The 19,984-nt window shown below is 44.5% G+C and overlaps 1 protein-coding gene across 1 annotated transcript; it reads left to right on the plus strand.

Moving 5' to 3' along the window:
• Positions 1-5,650: 5,650 nt before the first annotated feature.
• entpd3 (ectonucleoside triphosphate diphosphohydrolase 3) lies at positions 5,651-18,342 on the plus strand (the record flags this gene model as incomplete). Its single annotated transcript, XM_084442017.1, has 9 exons — positions 5,651-5,770; positions 9,294-9,411; positions 9,962-10,121; positions 10,655-10,814; positions 13,281-13,508; positions 14,276-14,533; positions 15,309-15,419; positions 16,856-16,993; positions 18,151-18,342. 9 exons carry the CDS (start codon positions 5,651-5,653, stop codon positions 18,340-18,342), a joined length of 1,485 nt encoding a protein of 494 aa, XP_084298143.1.
• Positions 18,343-19,984: the final 1,642 nt, after the last annotated feature.

Consider the following 19,984-nt stretch of genomic DNA (forward strand, 5'->3'; position numbering starts at 1 on the left):
TAGCGGAAGCTTTTTTTCTCCTAATTGACCCAGCCACAAGACTACACATTTGGCCATACTCTCCTCTTGTGCTAGCCCAGAAGCCTAGTGCGTTAAATGCTGTAGTCTGAAAGCTTATGCATGCACTTAGCCTAACAACTTTGTGGAAAACTTGTCTAAAGACCTTCAGTGTCTTAAGGAGTTTGTGAGGATGGTGAGTCTTATGCAGGGCTCACACTACAGGATATTTTAAATCCTAACCGATTTGGAAAACAGGTTGCATCACGCACAAGAGGAGAATCTTAACAGATGTTCTTCTTTGGGATCTCGAACATGCACGCAAGATTTGAAAAAATCGGCTCATCACCCATGATCACACACTACAGGATATTATCGTGCCCGAGGGAGCAACGGACCCCTCCCTCACTTGTAAAGTAGTGACGTAATAATCTTTAAATATCAAACGTTTGATATTATCGGGGCGGCCCTTGTTGGTCTGCGAGCCGATCGGGCGGTTTAAAGCCTTCCTTACACTGTACGACTGAAAACTGTACGACTGAAAACTGTACAACTGAAAAAATCTTAGATCGGGGATCCCTTCCCACTGTACGACCGGGACTCCGTCTCAAGACCATACGACCATACCACGTGTGTATTCACACTATGCGATTTGTATTCACACTATACGATTTCTGTCAGCCACGATTATGCCCACGATTCATCTTGGCTAAACTTCTATGTGATCTGTGATCTACGATGAAAATATCTGACATGCCAGATATTTTGTCAAGAGGTCGTAGCCTCGTCGTAGAACGTAGGAGCAATGAATCGCAGATCGTACACCTTCTCACAATGCGACTTGCGACTTGCATACGATGAGCTACGATTGTCTGCGACAACGCACGACCACCTTACGACCTCAGAATCATGGGTTTTATCGCACAGTGTACATGTGGCTTAAGATTGGATCTGTAAACCCTTCACGTTGCAAGATAATGTCGAACAACGGTAGCTACCGACCAACGTTCCAGACTGCTGGGCTGAGTTTCCCAGAGGCATCGTAGCGCTACGATGAACGCTGTAGCTTACGATGAACGTAGCGCTACGATTCCTCTGGGAAACTCAGCCCAGATTTATCCTCCGATTGTCAAGAAGGGTGAAAAAATTGGGCCAAAAATCCTGTAGTGTGAGCCCAGCCTTAAGTTGATGAAAGCATTTAAATGGAAGTGAGACAACTTAATTTTTATATATTGTACAATATACCGTTGATCAACGAGCGCACACAAACACATGCCCAGACATACACAGTTCATTTACACACATACAGACAGGCGCACGCACACACACACACACAGGTTGCACTTTTCCAATGATGTCAATTTTGTCCCACTGTAGCTCGCTGAAGCAAAGATTCTTCATTTAGACTCACATTTCAAAGTTACTGTACAATATCGATAGGAGGATCCTGCTATTACCCCAGACACAGAGGTGTATGGAGGGGGCATACCGGTGCCCCCCCCGCGCCCCCTTTCCCCAGCTAACACAGCTATCCTGTAACTTCCTCCAAATCTAATTGTCAAGAAGCTCCCTTTCCGCTTCCCTCAGACAAATGGGGAGATCAGACTCCTGACAGCTAAAAATACAACTCTTCATCTCCAAGCCTGATGAATCAAATCACATTCACTCTCACTGCACGGCCCAAGCAAGGCTTTATTGTATTCGGTTTTGGACCACCCAGAGTAGCAGCAGCAGCAGCAGTACTGGTTAGCTGCATGTCTTTGTGTGATTGAACTCATACTCTACTGCAGGTCAGTGAGTTGAAGTGGGCCTGACCTTCAGTGCAGCCAGTCGTCATTCTGTCCATTGTTCTGGACGTGGAAACAGTCCTGCAGATGCTCGCTAATGACCAGCATTCCTCTTATGTGGCAAATTACAAATCGTCTGTGGCTTTCCCAGAAAACGAGCCCCCGCCACCACGATGCCGCAGGGCAAGACTGGGCAGCTTCAGGTTTCCAAAGAGCGCAGAAAAGAACAGCGACAATTTAATTTCGATTAGATTAGATCTTTATCTGTCATTGCATATTAAAATAAAGGTAGACGGGGACCGCACTCAAAGAAATGTCTTGTTTATTTTTATTGGCACATGGCGCTGCAGGTCTTTTTTCTCCAGCGCAGTGCAGCCAAAGTATCACACTGTACTGTACAGCTCTATGTTAGTATGATTTTGATCATGCAGCAGTTGAAAATGATAAGCAGCTTTTGAGGGAATCTGTTGCATTCCAGGTTCCACGTGTTTTGATGGATGGTCTTGCTCTGTGGAGAGTGGTATTAAAGGTATTGGGGGTGGGGGTGTCAGGGGTCAATGGACATTTATTAAGAGATCCAGCCCCCATTTTTTTTGGGTGGTGGACGTAAGACCCAAGACGCAGGACAGAGGCAGGCATCATCATGGGGTCACAGATCGGCCTCATCTTTCTCTGGAGGCAGGCAGTGCAGGTTCAAAAGTTAAATTTCCAATCACCCATACTGGTTTTTTTCTTCCCTCTGGAATATGTAGGGGTGGGACCTATGACCACCTGCCCACCTCCCTTGTTCTCTGTAAAGTGCATTGTACAGTGCATCTGTGTATGAAATGTGCTATGCAAATAAAGCTTTGATTGATTGACCCAGACAAGAACATGGAGGGATTCCAAACAAGACGCCAACACTGTTCCCCAGACCCTGTTCTTCGGTTCCCTAGTGACTGTTCCCCTTTCCCCAGTGACTGTTCTTCGGTTCCCTATAGTGACTGTTCCCCTTTCCCCAGTTCTCTTCCCCACTGTTCTCTGTGTCTGTCCTCGTTCTCACTCCCACTCTTCGCCAGCTCATTCTGTTACGGGGCAAGTGTGTTGTCTGTACAATCAGATTCCATCCAGACTAAGTGTAACAACAACCTAGTAACCACTCCATGTGTTTGCTCGATTGTCTCGTTGAGAATGATCAGGGAAGAATTTTTACAGCTCACTTTTCTGGCCCCCGGGTGAAACAGTTTTTTTTGCTTCCCTCTGGAATATGTAGGGGTGGGACCTATGCCCACCCTCCCATTGCTCTCTGTAAAGCGCATTGTGTTGCCTCTGTGTATGAAATGGACTATACAAATAAAATTTGATTTGAGCGTGATTTCTTTAAAGAAATACTGAGTTTTGTTCCCTCTATCCCTGAATGTGTCCAGCCAGACGCTGGCACAGCTTAAAGAAGTGTGGAGACATAGTAGGTCTGGCTATGCGAGACTACAGGCTAAGTGGCATTTGACAAATCTTTGACCAAAGTTCATGACTCCCAAACAATGGCCGTTTGAATTGGGGGTTCTGCAATAAGAGCTCCATTCAAGGAAGTTGATAACACCTCCTTTTGGGCAGATACAGCAGATAGGAAGGGGGTAGGAGAAAAACACCAGCTCCCCAACTACCAGATGGCCTTCTCTCTCTGATCTTCACTGATCAGTGTTTGGTTAAGAGGGATTTAAATACTACCGTATGCTTACATTGGCTAAATGAATATTTAGGCTTGTATCCAAGTAATAAAAAAAAGAATGAATGCTCAAACTTTTGCAGAGATTTTTATGAGACAATTATCTTGCTTGTAAAACTCTCCTCACTGTTGTATGTTTAATACATGTTAAGGGCTTGATGCGCTAACAGCTGCGCCAATAGTGACGTCCCTCTTGGAGGGACTGTTGGCGCTCCTTTGAGGAGAAAGTTTAACTAAGCACCTGCTACCACTACCTAGGACTCACAAGGACACTGTCACTCGGTTACACTCCCCTTCTAAACTCACTCCACATCATCGGACACCCGGGTCACTGCACCAATGTAACGGCTTGGAGAGGGCAGGATTCAAACCCACAAACTCCCGCTTGTGAGGTGGACATGCTAACAGTTGCACCAATAGGGACGTCTGTCTTGAAGGACTGTAGGCGCTCCTTTGAGGAGTGAGTTTAACCAACCACTCGCTACCATTACCTGGGACTCACAAGGACAGTCATTGGGTACATATGCATCTGGGAATCAAGGCTACTTTCTGGATTTTTCTACCACATGCTGATATTCTCAGTCACATGAGGAAGAGTTGCTCATCTGTTTTTCGCTTTTCGACCACAACTTGAGTCAAATACAAAAGTCAAAAGTGCACCTCATCTACCAACAGACAGTTGATACATAAATATACTTTGATATGTGTACAGTATGTGTGCGTGTGTGTGTGTGTACAGTATGTGCGCGTGTGTGTGTGTGTGTGTGTGTGTTCATGTAGGTCTGTAGCCCCTCCCCTTGGGTGAGTAGTCTGCTCCAGTCCAGGCAAGCTTATCAATGACGAGCTGCATTCTTCAGACCAGTTACATGTCGCTCTAGCGCTCCCCACCAACGACTCTAAACACACACACCCACACTGAGGTAAGCCTCCTTTTTCATTCAGCATGAAATGTCTTGTGTTAATGTTGGTGATTCTGTCAGAACAGTGATCACTGGGAAACCAAGTGAATGTCTATGCAATATTATATTATTGATTCAATATTATTGAATAATAGATTAGAAAGTTGAGTTAATGCACTTTAACCATTCAATGACCAGCAACACCGTTATGAAGCTGTATGACTCCACAATACTTTGTGCAGCACAACATCTTAGCTCATTAGACGGAAGGCAAACGTGTCTAGTATTAAGGTCATCAGCTACAAGTAGACATAAGTATTGCGCTTGATTGGTTCAAGTTATACCTGTAAGAAATATATATCAGACTGTACATACATGCATAACATTTACTAATTGTAATATTTATCAACAATCTGGTGGATGTGTTGCTATTGATTGAAACTGTGATTGTAGTGCTGTGCTGACTAGGAAAAGAATGTCAACTGAATATCAAATAAATGAATTAGATTGTGATAGATGTGTTAGATGTTGTAAAGATGACATTGGACATTCAAAACAGTAAGACTTTAGTGCACATAGTGAACCGTGCATAGAGGTAGTTTAAAGATGGTAAATTAACATCATAGCCCTAACTCTGGTCTTCACCCAAAGCATAACATTAACTAGAATTACATGTCAACAGAGTTGCAGCTGGCTATAATTAGAACACCTCTAAGTCATCTTGCAAATGTATCAATTTAAAGGCATCAATGACCAAAGCAAGTGTCAGGTTTGACTTCATAGCTGACTCTGAGTACTGCCAAATGGGTTTGTAGGTGACAACCTGTCTTTAAGAGGGGAGGAATTCAGTACGGCCATGTAATTGCTGTATGTGTCGACTGACGTAAAAATGTAATAACAATGTTGCTGAACGTATGAACTGTTTAGAACCACAAATTAAATGAAGAACATGTGGTGACAGTGCATTCTTTTGGAATTTGCAAAGAAATATGCCAGCCTGGTTTAACTAAATATTATAAAAAAATGGTCCGGTTTGCTCTGTTTGTGGGAACAGCTCCACACTGATAACCCTAACCCTAACCCTAACCCTACAGTGGTGACCTGCTGCCAGAGTGAATTACCCTGTACGGTGCCTCCATGGTTAACGCCAACCCCTTAAGTCTCTAAGATTCCTGAACCCTTTCCATTACCTGACAAGCTGGACATTGTTATTCAGATGTCAAAAGATAACCCGTTGCCCGTCACCCCTCTCTGCACAGGAAATGGCTCTGAAGCTGGGCTCTATACTCGCCCTGTTCTTTCTGCTGGCTAGCGTGGCTGTGATCATCGCCATCGCAGTCATCCAAGGACACCATTGGACCTATGAGTTTCCAGGTCTCAAGGTAGAAACACCAGACGCATCTTTGATCTATTCAGAGAGAGAGAGAGAGAAAGAGAGAGAGAGTGAGTGAGTGAGTGAGTGAGTGAGTGAGTGAGTGAGTGAGTGAGTGAGTGAGAGTGAGAGAGAGAGAGAGAGAGAGAGAGAGAGAGAGAGAGAGAGAGAGAGACAGATATTAACCAGACGCCAGCTTCAGGGGTCAAGGTAATATGTCTGCTATTTATTTGCTGCTGATGGACTGAGTGCAATTTTGTACTCATGTGCTGTGTATCTACATATTCTGCTTGCCTTTTGTTGAAACTACAATGTTGGTTCTTATGGAGCTTTACATTTAAAGGCACATGTACTGTAATATTTAAGTGACACATACTGTAATATTTAAGATTTTTCTTAAATGAATGGAGGTGAATGGGTGGCTGTATTGGGCCAACTCTGTGGCGCCCCCCTCGGGTCACAGCTGGCGGGGGGCAGTGCGGTGCACTCCAGGCTCTCCCCCTTCACATCCCAGTCCAAACCCCGAGTCTTTAGCGCCCCCATACAGGGAGCTGACTTCGTTCTAAGTTTTGTTTTCAATCGTTGATCCGGTCCGTGATTTGGATCTGCTCCAAAATGTAATGGTTCTAAGGTGGCCCATGATGCACCCCTCCACCGAGTTTCATGAAATTCGGTCAGGTATTTTTTGTGCAATCCTGGTTTTAACAAATGAATGGAGGTGAATGGCCAGTCTGGCTCTGTTAAGCCGGCCCATCGACCCGACCCGTGCTTCGGATCCACTCCAGGGTCAGGCAGCGAGAGCGCCGGCGCCATCGTGAACTGCTCTTTCAGAGCCGAGAAGGCGGAGCCTCCGCCTCCGGGGACCAGGAGAAGGGGCGGAGTGTGGAGGTCAGCGCCGTGAGGGGGGCGGCGACCCGGCTGAAGCCTCAAATGGACCGGCGGTAGAAGTTAGCGAACCCCAGGAACCGCCGGAGCTGAGTGCGAGTGGGTCGCATCAACTCCTCAGCTGTGCACAACTTTTTCTGATCGCGTGCACCTGCCCCTTCTCCACGATGTGCCCAAGGTACTCCACGGAGACGGTGTGGAACACAAATTTTTCGGCCTTCACAAAGAGACAGTTCTCAAACAGCCGTTGCAGGACCAGGCGGACATGCTGGTGGTGCTCCTCCACCTCGGAACGAGAAAACACAAGGATGTCATCCAGGTATACCACCACAAAGGTGTTGAGCATGTCCCTGAACACATCGTTGACCAGAGCTTGGTAGGCGTTGGTGAGGCCAAAGAGCGTAAAGAGGTACTCGAAACGCCCTAGATGGATGTTAAAAGCCGTCTTCCACTCATTCCCCTCCCATATACGCACCAGGTGATAAGCGTTTCTAAGGTCGAGTTTAGTGAAAAAGGTGGCATGAGAGAGTGGCTCGAACGTGCAGTTAAGTAAGGAGAGTGGGTACTTATTCTTAACTGTGATGTCATTGAGGGCGCGGAAATCAATTCAAGGCCTCAGGCTGCCATCCTTCTTTTTCACGAAGAAGCCCGCCGCGACCCGGGAAGACGATGGCCTTATAATCCCCTGAGGCTAGGGACTCGGGGATATAACTGAGCACAGCCTCCATATCGGGGATGAACAGATTGTACAACCTGCCAACAGGGAGGGGGGCCCCCGGGGGGCGGTCTATGGTGCAATCACATGGCCGGTGAGGGGGAAGTGAGAGTGCGCTCTCCTTGCTAAACACAGCTGCTAAATCGTGATAGCAGGAGGGCACGCCCGTGAGGACCGGAACCACAGGCACGGAGCTGGACCCACTGGGCGGTGAGGGGGCGGAGCGAAGGCAGTGGGCGTGGCACGTGGCGCTCCACCCCAAAATCCACCAGCGCCCTAGGAGATGTGGGGTTCCCGCCTCGCGAACCACAGCCGACCCAACAACGGGGGAGAAGTGGGGGCGTGCAAAACTGAATGTGCTCACTGTGACAGGACATCTGGACAAAGTAAAAGTGAGGGAGGTCGTGGGGTGTGTAACGCTCCCCAGGAAGTGCCCGTCTAGTGCCTGAGCCGGAGAGGAGTCTCGAGGGGGGGACGAGGGGAATTACAGCAACAGTGCTTTAATAGGGTACAACGTTTCGACCTACAAGGTCTTCGTCAGGTATATCTACCATAATATCACTATAGTTTACTGAATTATATCACTATAGTTTACTATCAAACTGATCGTGGTTATACGATATTCATATAGTTTACAAATGACGTAACCGTGGTAATTTTATCTGCCTTTAAGCCCTACACTCATAGTTCCCTGTACAGTACATTACTGGATCTCTTGCCTGGGGCCTCTAGTGATTTTCCATTCATATGAGCCAAGTGCCAAAACATTCCCGTGTTGCGTCTTTTCAAACATGCCAATCCTGAGGTGTTTGTTTATTGGCTAAGAACATATACAGAGCAGTATACATGGGTTAGATACTTCATAAGAGAGACATGACTAACAGGAGAGTGCACAGATAGTTACAGAGAAGTTGCCTATATGGTAGGCCATTATGTGTTAGCTATCACTGTAGTCTCTAATATGATATTTGAGTGAATCATATAACAATGCTGAATAACAAAGTTAATTACTGAATAATCAGCCTAATTTTGGAAATGTTGGCCCGAGAGGGAAAAAAGGTGTCCAAAACCAACCAAAATTGGGTCTTTGCAGTCAAGTAAACTCGTCAACACTGTAAATGCGGGAAACCTCAGTGCTTCACGAGAATAAATAAAGGTTTGAAATGAAAGTTTCCCACTGTCACACAGGGTGCAACAAACGTCCGAATGTAATACAGTTAATAACGTAATGTCAACACAATCTTATAAAAATGAGTCATTTTGTTACCAGGCTATTCTATTATTATTGTGCTATTCTATGTTGCTGTTGTTGTTAATAATAATAATAATAATAATAATAATAATAATAGGATTATTATATATGTCAGGCTACTAGGTTATTCTAATCCCCTTATGCAGTAGGTCTCTATGCTTCTGCAGTCAATAGTCCTAGGTCTCGTTGGATTGTCCCCTCTTGGCATTCCATACTCTTTGCCCTACACCGGTGGGGTTGTAACCTACAGGCTCGCTGCCATTTCTTGTTTTTCTGTATTGATGCTCCCCTTTGGAGGGAGTACCCCTGAGCAGAGCACCGCCAAGATAGAAACATTGCCATTTTCATTTTAAATCAAAAAAGACTTTGTGAGTATTATTGACTGCACTAGTGCTATAACTACAATGGCCGGGTTTCCCGAACGAGAGCACTTAACTGAGTTAAGAAGCTTCTTAACTCCAAAGTACTTCTTCTCTCCCATGCAAAGGGTTGCTTAAGAAGGTTCTTTATCGGGAAACCCGGCCAATGTTATTTGAAAATACAGTCATGTCATGTCAAGACTTGCCTTCATTTACCCAGAACAAATGACATCAATGGACCAAACCAGTAGTCTATTTCATGTGTGTGTATTCGACCAAGCTCTGATGGGTGGTGTCTTGTCTTTTCCCTCTGTTTGTGAAGTATGGCATCGTGGTGGATTCTGGGTCTTCTCGCTCCACTATCTACCTGTACCAGTGGCCTGCAGAGAAAGAGAACAGCACAGGAGTGGTTAGTGAGAAAATGTCTTGCCAAGTGAAAGGTGAGCGAGTGCTGATTGTTTGTGAACGAGTGGTGCTACCCAAGGGCACAGGTCCACATTTAACTGGCTATATGTAGTACAGATAAATGTAGTGTTTGGTGGAGACATCTAATATAATACAGACATCAAGTACCGTATGTAGAAATCTAATATATAATGAAACATGTAATACTGCAGTATAGACATATATCATATTTCATAATGTGCATTCTCACTGGCCAGGGCTGAAGACAGCAGTGAGAAATGACAAGGGTTCTCGCCCTGGGGCGAGCAAGTTCCGAAATTACTATAGCAACGTAATTACGAAATTTCAACCCGTGTTGAAAATATGCAATGAGAAATGATCATATATATATCTATCTCCTCTCCTCCCTTCTCTTCTCCTCTCCTCCCCTCTCCTCTCCTCCCCTCCATCTCCTCTCCTCTTCTCCCTTCTCCTCCCCTCTTCTCCTCCCATCTCCTCTCCTCTTCTCCCCTCTCTTCTCCTCCCCTCCATCTCCTCCCCTCTCTTCTCCTCCCATCTCCTCTCCTCTTCTCCTCTCCTCCCCAGGCCCAGGTATATCTGACATGAAGGTAGATGCAGCCGAGGACGATCAGTCGTGGAAGAATATCAAAGCGTGCATGGCGAACATCACCAGAGCCATCCCCCTAGAACGACACAACGCTACACCCATCTTCTTAGGGGCTACAGCGGGCATGAGACTGCTTCAGTAAGTCCTGTGGTAAATGGTAAATGGACTGCACTTATATAGCGCTTTTCCACCTTAGCGGCACTCAAAGCGCTTTACAGTGGTCTCTCATTCACCCATTCACACACACATTCACACACCAATGGCAGTAGCTGCCATGCAAGGTGCTAACCTGCTCATTGGGAGCAATTTGGGGTTAGGTGTCTTGCTCAAGGATACTTCGACATGTGGACAGTCGGAGCTGGGATTCGAACCACCAGACGGTTAAATTCTTGGCTCATTATCAATGAAAAACGATACTTCATGTTGGCCTTGCCTCTGTGCCTGGAACCATTTGAACCTAAGGGAGTTGTCATGGCGCGCTGCCAAAAATAAATCAATAAATCACAGAAAATCATATATGATGTAAACCAGAGTTCACATGTCTATTGGCAAAAGATTGTAACTGAACTAAAATCATGGTCGACCAACCCCATAGTAAGGGAAGACAGTAAAGAACAGGAGGTTAACAAGTCCTACTTTTTTCTTCTTCTTCTTTTTATTTTTTTTACAAGTTCTCAGAATCCAAGTGCCTCAAATCAGATCTTGCAGAACCTGATGGTCTACCTCCAGTCACTGCCCTTCATCTTCCAGAACGCCTCCATCATCTCGGGTCAGGAGGAGGGTCTGTACGGGTGGATCACAGTCAACTACCTCATCGGAAACTTCATGGAAGTGCGTCAAACTACACTTAAAAAGACTGTAATACGGTCAAATATACAGTAGGCCCAAGGGCGTAGGTTTGGTTTCAACATTGGTAGGGACCATATAACAGTGTAGCCTGCATACACAGTTTTTGCTGGGTGCGAGAGGTTAAACCTCTTAAATATGCATATATTTATGAAATTGTATAATACTAATACAATGTTCTTAGTGTATCACATCCTGCCTGCTGCTGCGTCCCTCCACTCTCTTGACTTTTGCTGCTGCGTCCTTCCACTCTCTCCCTCTCTCTTTTGGTTGCTGCTGCGTCCCACAACTCTCTCTCTCGGTTGCTGCTGTCCCTCCACTCTCTCTCTCTCGACTGCTGCTGTGTTTCATATATAAAAATGATTTGATAAAAATTTTGATTTTCATTGGATTTTTAGACTGACATTCAACTCATAAATTGATATATCTGTCCATTAGGGGAGTCACAAAGTACCAGACATTTAATAGGCAATACTAATTGACAAATTCCCCAATCCTGGATACCCAATTCGATACCATAGTTGGAAAAAATAAATCCCATGTACTTCAACACACTACTTTATTTAAAACACCTTCTGGCCAATTGATTGATTGATTGACTTTATTGAGCAGGGCGTTAAAACAACAGTTACATCTCAAACCACATGGGGCCGCAGTACATGATTATTAAAACACTTCTGCCGAGGATATAAACACAAAAAAACCTAATGGTTTATTTCCATTGTCGTCCTCTGGCAAGTAAGAATCTAAATATAGTAAGAGGAAAATTATGAGATTCCAGTTACCAAGTATACGTTAGCTAATAACTGTAAGAAAACAGGCTACACGGGGACGGGCTTGTATAAAGAAAAGAGTCCTCATAAAAGTAACGTTAATGGCTCTCACGGGCTGGCTAACCTCTAGATAACGTTACCTTATGAGTATTCAGTTTCCTATAATTGTAACAAGAACCCCTGTCAGGCTAAAACACTGTATTTATTTTTAAATCAAAACTTACGACTTTAATATCACTGATGTTTTTTAGCATAAGTTAATGGGAATTTAATATGGTGAAAATTAGCATCATGTCTAGCACAGACTGGGTTTGACAAAGCTATAGCTAGCTAATAGCTCATCGGCTAGTATGCTGACACTAACCGTCGTTAGTTGTGAGGACGCTGTGATAGTTGAGGACAGTTGCGGGGAAAAAAAGCTCCTGATATCCCTCATCCCAGTGGCGTAACGCAAAATCTCGGGGCCCCCCCACAAGGATTAGGCGGCGGCCTTTTGCAACGAAACAGTATTTCGAGCCCTAGTCCTAGATCAGGGGTTTTCAAACTGTTTGTGTATGTGGACCACTATTTATAATCAAGAATTTTCGGGGACCACCTCATACGCACACCGTAAAAATAGGTAGGCTACTAGACCTATACACACAGTCCTACCTGAATTAGTCCACCTCTTAATACTAGCACTATAGTATAACACTGTAAGTATAACTGGTCGTTGCATCAGTAGGCCTACAACAGACTTGTAAAAAGAAAGTTTACCGCACACAACGGATGGTTATTAAGTTTGATTTGTTAGAAAATATGATATCTTGGGTAGTTTTGCTATATTCTGTTCTTTTCTGTTCTGTTCATGCCGTTTTTGGGCTCCACTTTGGTATTTTCGCTTCATTTTGCTGTCTCGCGTTTTGGATTCCCGGGCTAGTAATGTAAGTGATAAGTGAGTGACGTCGTGACTGATCGTGTGCATGATTGGATGCAGACAGGCTACCCCGCCCCTTTTTTTTTTCTTTTTATGAATATAAGGGTTGATGGTAGGACCACAGCGTGCATCCCATGTAATAAAAAATATTTAAAAAAAACGTAGTTGTTGACCGGCAGGGGTGGGGGCGTGGCCCCTCTGACTCCGAGGCCCGCCCGCACTGTGGGGGCTGCGGGGGTATTCTTGACGGGCCTGCCTCATCCTCTTCAGAGCGGGAGCCGACATTGTGGTGGATGTACCTAAACGGCTGTCAGAATCACAACTGTATGGCTTGCTGTCAGCGTCTGTCTGTAAGGCTGTTGGTCTTCAGATCCAGCGAAAATGCAACAATCTCAGCCAAATGAGCCAATCAAACGTGAGTTTAAAAATATAAAAAAAATACTGGGATGGCACATTCACGGTGGAGGAAATGGGTAGGCTAACGGTCTAATGTAACTTGGAACATAATGCAAACTAACTCACTCAAAATGGTATGGCCAATTCTGTCCTTCCAAACCATGGGAAGGCCATCTAAATGATCTAATATAACTGCACTCCAAGATAATGCGAACAAGGTTGCTTAAAAGTTGGTAGGGACAATTTGGGCCTCCCAAAATGTTGGTATGGACATGTCCTGACCGTCCATACGCAAACCTACGCCCTTGAGTAGGCCTACTTGTCATTTGGTCAAGTGACATCCTGTTAACCTGTTTGATTGTTTAGAAAACCCGGTGGAACTCCTGGATTCGTCCTCACGGAGCAAAGACGGTGGGGTCCATGGATCTAGGAGGGGCGTCCACCCAGATTGCCTTCACCGTTTCAGATGAAAACAGAGGGCCAGATTACCTCAAGGCAACCCTGTATGGCTATGAATATAACATCTACACACACAGCTTCCTGTGCTATGGCAAGAACGAAGCAGAGAAGAGAGTGCTGGCAGCTTTAGTGAAGGTACACCATCAAGTTGTTCCTCTTTCTCTAGAAAGTCATGGTTCCGTGTTTACTGTAAGTGCATGTATTATAGTGTGTGTCTCTGTGTGTGTATTTATGCCTGACTGTAGGAATGCACAGCATGCATTATTATGCAATTATAATATTGAAGTCTGCCAACATCCATTAATGATAAATTATCAGAGCCCGTGTAACCAGTGGACACCCCCATCCCTTCGCTCTATGCAGGCTTTCAGAGACAGGATGCATTATGGTATTAATGTATTGATCGGACCAAGTCTGAGGTCTTTTTAGCTGGTTAAAAGATTCGGTTTTGCTAGCTTTGTAGAAAATGAGATCACCCTTTGCTACCATTTATGAAAATCACTTAAGCTCTTGAAAATACTGGAGGCTTTCAACCCCAAAAGGAACGAGAAATACAAAATTTCAAACCATTTTGAATCCGTTGGTTTGCTTAATTTCAAATCCGTCTACCTCAGTGTAGCCACTTAGCATACAACAGGCGGTCTCGCTTTGGATAAAAGCGTCAGCTTAATGACTGTAATGTCTCTGGTTTTCTACAGAGTAAACACTGTGTAGCGTTGTAGATTCCTTTTCTCTGTGTACTGTACTACCCAAGTAATAGTATATGTGCACCCCTCTGCTTGAAAGCTGAAGGTAGCACTTAACCTACTCAGTCAGTCATAAAGAAAACACAGCACACGTCAATATCCTGCACTCAGATGCATGATGGGTCATTGTCATGTCTTTACTGTATGTTCCCACAGAACTCCAGAGACCCGACCTATGTGGTGAATCCCTGCTACGCGCGTGGTTTCAACCATACGTTACCTGCTTCATCGATCTTTGGCAGCGAGTGCACAGAGCCTCCAAAGAACTATGACCCCAATCAGAATATTACTCTTCTGGGGTCGTCAGACTCGGCTCGCTGCAGGGACATTGTGCGTTCCGTATTTGACTTGTCCTGCACTGGGAACTGTTCTTTCGATGGCGTTGAGCAACCACCGCTGGCTGGGGATTTTCTGGTATGATACAAATGCATACTGTACAGACATACAGTAAAATACACAAACACACTCAGACATCTAACACATAAAAGAGTACATGTCCTCTCTGTCCATCTATCTGTATTTTCCTCGGACAACATTGGTAGTATGTTGTATGTAGGCCTACGTGTGTGTAGTATGTATGTATGTAGTAGTAGACGGTATTCATATTGGGCACGGGTATCCACAGGGCAGATGATGACGGGGACGGATTTTTAATTAACTTACCTTTTGGCTAATTTTAACAAATCATTATTTTCTGGAAACGCCCCTCCTTTCACATAGCGCTGCTCCGGCATACATATCTACTGCACCCAATTCAAGCCAGCCAATAGAAATACTGCTCCAAATAGATTCCCACCCTGAGAGAAACGCTAAACTATTGCTGCATAGCAGTTGCCTCAGGGGTGGGATTTTCAATTAGTTATCAAAAACATCACCTGTACTGTGATTTTCTGTGATTGATTGATTGGTTGATTGGTTGATTGATTGATTGATTGATTGATTGATTGATTGATTGATTGATTGATTGATTGATTGATTGATTGATTGGTTGATTGGTTGATTGATTGATTGATTGATTGATTGATTGATTGATTGGTTGGTTGATTGATTGATTGATTGGTTGGTTGGTTGATTGATTGATTGATTGATTGATTGAAAACCTTGAATACAATGTATACGTATGTGGTCAAAGAAGGGTTTTGTATGTGTCTTGTCTGTGTGAACTCATGCCGTCATGCCCTCCCCCCAGGCCTATGCTGGTTTCTACTACACTTCCGCAGCTCTGTACCTGACTGGCAGTTCTACCCTCGCAGCCTTCAACTCCACCATGGAGACTTTCTGTACCATGGACTGGCCAACAGTGAGTCTGAACTATACACTTGTGGAATAAATATCTAAAAGAATTTGAATGAAAATCTATATAATGTAAATTCTATTCTAAAATCCATCCATCCGTAAGGGTGTATGTCCACCGGTACTGTCTCTGCAGTTTCGCCAAAAAACATCTGTTGTCGTTGTCACAATAGCATTTTACAGCCTGCGCTCTAGCCCAAAAAGTTCAACTTTTTTCAACTGCAAAAAAAGCCTAGAGCTCATGTCTGCTGTGAATCTAAACCCCTGGTCAATCATTTACCACAGGATTTTATTAGAACACTGTGTAGGCATCTCAGGCACCGCCCTTTTATGGTTCCAGTCCTACCTGACAGATCGGAGCTTCTCTGCCCACCCAGGAAAATTCTCCTCATCCACAGCTCCTCTCACCTCCGGGGTCCCTCAAGGCTCCATTTTGGGCCCCATCCTTTTTTTTATTATTATTTACATGCTGCCACTGGGGTCAATTTTTAGGAAACATAACATCTCTTTCCACTGCTTTGCGGATGATGTGCAGATCTTTCTGCCCCTGAAATCAAAAGGCAAGGACTCCGTACAACCACTGCTGGACTGTTTACAAGATGTTAAATCCTGGTAGAGGGATATCTATCTGTCTGTCTGTCTGTCTGTCTGTCTGTCTGTCTGGGGCAGAGAACAGTACGTACTTCATACAAATGTTTTCCTACTCTGAATCATCTGTTATCATGCTTTAGACCTGACTGCAGTGTTTGACAGAAGACGATGATGATGATGATGATCTCATGTCACACCTGTGAGGAGTGCTTGATTCAACCGACCAATCTGGTACCAACATAATACCAACAGACTGCGAACCCTGCCCACCTAATAGTGCTTTCACATTCAAGAAAAGGCTTTGAAAAGATTACACAGTTTGTTTAAGGCAAGCATTCCCAAACTGTGAGGCGGGCCTCCCCTGGGGGGCCCCAAAGAAATTCAGGGGAGGCGCGGAGGGATGGTTCGGGAAAAAAAAAGAAAAAAAAAAAGGAAAAACATGTTTTTTATTTTTGAAATGTCTATGGTTTTTATGAATTAAACGTGATTTTAAAGGTCAGAAGATCGAAATAAATAATGGGAGAGATGTATACTAAATTTGTGGATAGTGCAGAGAGAGCCTCCCCCCGCAGGCATGTATGTATTGTGCGAAAACGTCATAACGTTAACTAGCAACAGGTGCCACCGAGCTAACTTAGCTGTGTAACGTTATGGGCTAGCTAACGCTGCTTTGCATAATGGACAAATTTGGGGGGTTGGGGGGGGCGCGGGTGTGTCACTGTTTTCAGAGGGGAGGCCGACATTGATGGAGTTTGGGAACCCATGGCTTAAGGAATCAGTTGTAAATCAACACATACAGGGAACTTTTATCACCATATTACCGTATGACGTGTGTATGTGTGTCTTTTTCAGCTCAAGAGCAGTAGGACCTGGATTAGAGACCAATACTTGAAGTCTTACTGCTACTCAGCCCACTATGTGTTCACCATACTGGTGGATGGTTACAAGTTCGATGAAGAATCGTGGAAAAACATTGAGTTCACAAAAGAAGTGAGTGCATCTCAATGTAATGGAGGTGGTTCAAAACCTCTTCCATGTAATGGGGTAGAGCTGCATCAGACTACATCAGATTATGCTCGAATGTCAATTCACCTTGATTAACGACCGACGATGTCCGCTTTGCAAGCATTGCATTTTCTAACCTCCATGTTTCCAGGGTGTGCGTGTGAAGCCCAGAGTTACCCGTTTCCCCTCATCAAATATTTTTGTGCTCAAATGTTGGGGGGGGGGGGAAGTGAGAAAAGGTCTTGACACAAACATGCTGTAGAGAGTCATGACTCATTTAATTCCACCAGATTTCTATAGAAATGGTGGCAGTGACTCATCTGCCTAAATCCATTGGATTTGTGTTGGATTCGTAATGGTGTTGAGAGACTGGGAGACAGCAGATGCTTTATTCTTCCGACATTCTGTCTGTATCGCTACTGTATTTTTTTTCTTTTCTTTTTTTTTGGGGGGGGGGGGGGGTCTCCCAGTCTCAGACCCTCACAAATTGACAGCCTTCCAGACCCCAGGCCTTTTAAAATGTTGAAAAATGGACAGAATTGTCCCTTAAACTGACGATGTTCTGTTTTTCCACGAGTATTAACAAGTGAGCTACTGTCTTATCTGACCTTTGTGTCTTTGGGGTTAGAAGAAAAGTGAGGTCCTTTTATCAGAAGAGGGGTTTCCCTGATGGAAAGCGTGACACATACCTCCACCATCTGCCCTGGGGACATAGTTTGCTACAACTGTTCGTGACAGGCCTAACATCCCTCAAAATCTGCACCAAACCCAAAAGACATGCTATGAATGATTGTTTTTTTTTGTCTTTCATCATCCACATTTTGTCACAACATACATTTATAAGATTTTGATGCATCTCAATAATCTTCAGTTGATTACTCCCCTTGCCCCTTATCTCAATACGTATGAAAGGGGACAACAATACTCAAGATACATTGTGTATCCGTATGCACTAACAATTGCATGTACTGTAGCTGTAGAGGAAGAGACATGGGAAGGAAACAACTTAGCTAGTATTGAGATGCACCCGGCCTTCTCCAAAGGAAGGGAGGTCACGCAACACTTTTAAAATGCTTCCTATCTTCTATTTATTTTCAGATGTTTCTCTCTACTAAAACAATAGTTTTTTCCGTCCTCTCCAGGTGAGAAACACCAGCGTAGCATGGAGTCTGGGGTACATGCTGACTCTGTCCAACATGATCCCGGCGGAGGCCAAGCTGATTAACCTCCCCATGGATAACTCCGTCTTCGGCGGCCTCCTCTTCCTCTTCTCAGCCCTCACCATAGTCAGCGTCATGTTCCTCATCATCAAGCTGGTACGCGCCTGGTGTTGATGCCCACTAAAGGGCACGGCGGTGTGCTCATCAACATTTTTCAGCCTTGAGCTGGATGGGAGGAGGAGGAGGAGGAGGAGGAAGAGGGTGGAGAGGGGAGAATATAGCCTTGTGGCTAATAGAGTGAAGTTGCCTTTGGTCTGTTTTTAGTTTTCATCACTTAAATGGGCAGGGTTAAGATTTGACAAGGGGGAAACTGAACATAGATCTCTATTTTGAGGCCACTCCCATCCCGTTATACACAGGGATACAAACAACACAACATAGACACAGGCAGGTCTGTGTGACCTGTGATCTCCACACAATCAGGATGTTGATCTTCATCATCATCATCACTATCATAATCATAAGCAGCAGCAGTAGAGCTGTATGAAGATCTTAATATCACAACATTTGTGAGTCATCTGGGTTATTTACATTGTTTCCCAGGTTACACTTGTGATCCACAGTTGGCACTTATAGGACCAGTCCATTGGTTTCAGTGAGTTAAATCAAGTGCACCCCAAGTATTTGCAAGAAGTAATTGATCCAAGTGGGTGAGGTGAGATATACACTGATTGGGTCTTCGATGCATGAGATCATATTTGGTGCTTTCAATAGGTTTTTGAGAGAAAGAAATAGTCCAAAGGAGATCAATATAAGAGACACTGAAAGACCTGGACTGTGCACTGACTGAGCTAGAGCGACTAACTGACTAAGCTATTTTGACATATTATGTATATGAAGGCAGCATGGTTACAAGGGACCCGATTATTGTATGTTTAGTTCACACTATGTTTTGCTGGTTGGCATTATCAACGATGTGGTTGTTGACCCAACAGTATGCATGCAAGCAATAAAATGTGCCTATGTTGGCAATGTCTCGTCCTTAATGGACATTGTTTAGTTGAATGGACTGTATGTTGGTTTAGGCACTACCAATAAACAAAATATTATCACAGCACACTACCTGTAGCTTATTCACTGTATTTGAAAGCTTTACAATCATACTGAGTCTAAAATCTCTTCACATCATTCATCAACAATCATCAGCAGAAAATACTAATAAACCTGAGAAAAAGTATAACAATGGTTAATAAGGAGAAACTGGCAGGTTTGGCAGTCAATCTAGCCACTAGTCTCGTGGTACCAGACAACGGCCGGTAACAAGACTGCACCTACTGCTTTGGATTGGTCCAAACCTGAACAAACCTCCCTCCTAAAGATTTTGAATTGGTTTTGTTACCTCCGCCCCAGCAACAGCGCAGGGCGACAGGTAATGTTTTCGATGGTGTGTGTTTGTACGTTTGTACGTGTGTTAAAACTCTGGCACTAGCCTACAGGGCAATGAAAGGAACAGCCCCCTCCTACCACCAGGCCATGGTCAAACCCTACACCCCCTCCCGACCGCTACGCTCTGCTACCTCGGGGCGACTGGCTACCCCGTCACTCCGAGGCCCCTGCGGTCGATCGACACAGTCACAGCTCTTCTCTGTCCTGGCCCTGCAGTGGTAGAGGTGATGACAGATGGTTCATGATCCAATTACCTGCCGAGTATTTTTGTGCCTGCCCTTTTCCAAACAGTTCTCAGATGGTTATGGGAAGCTTAAATGGGCAGGGTTAAGATTTTATGGGAAGCCAAATAATACTATAACAGAAAAAA

The sequence above is a fragment of the Borostomias antarcticus genome (assembly GCF_949987555.1).
Source record: "Borostomias antarcticus genome assembly, chromosome: 8".
Classification (NCBI taxonomy): Eukaryota; Metazoa; Chordata; class Actinopteri; order Stomiiformes; family Stomiidae; genus Borostomias; species Borostomias antarcticus.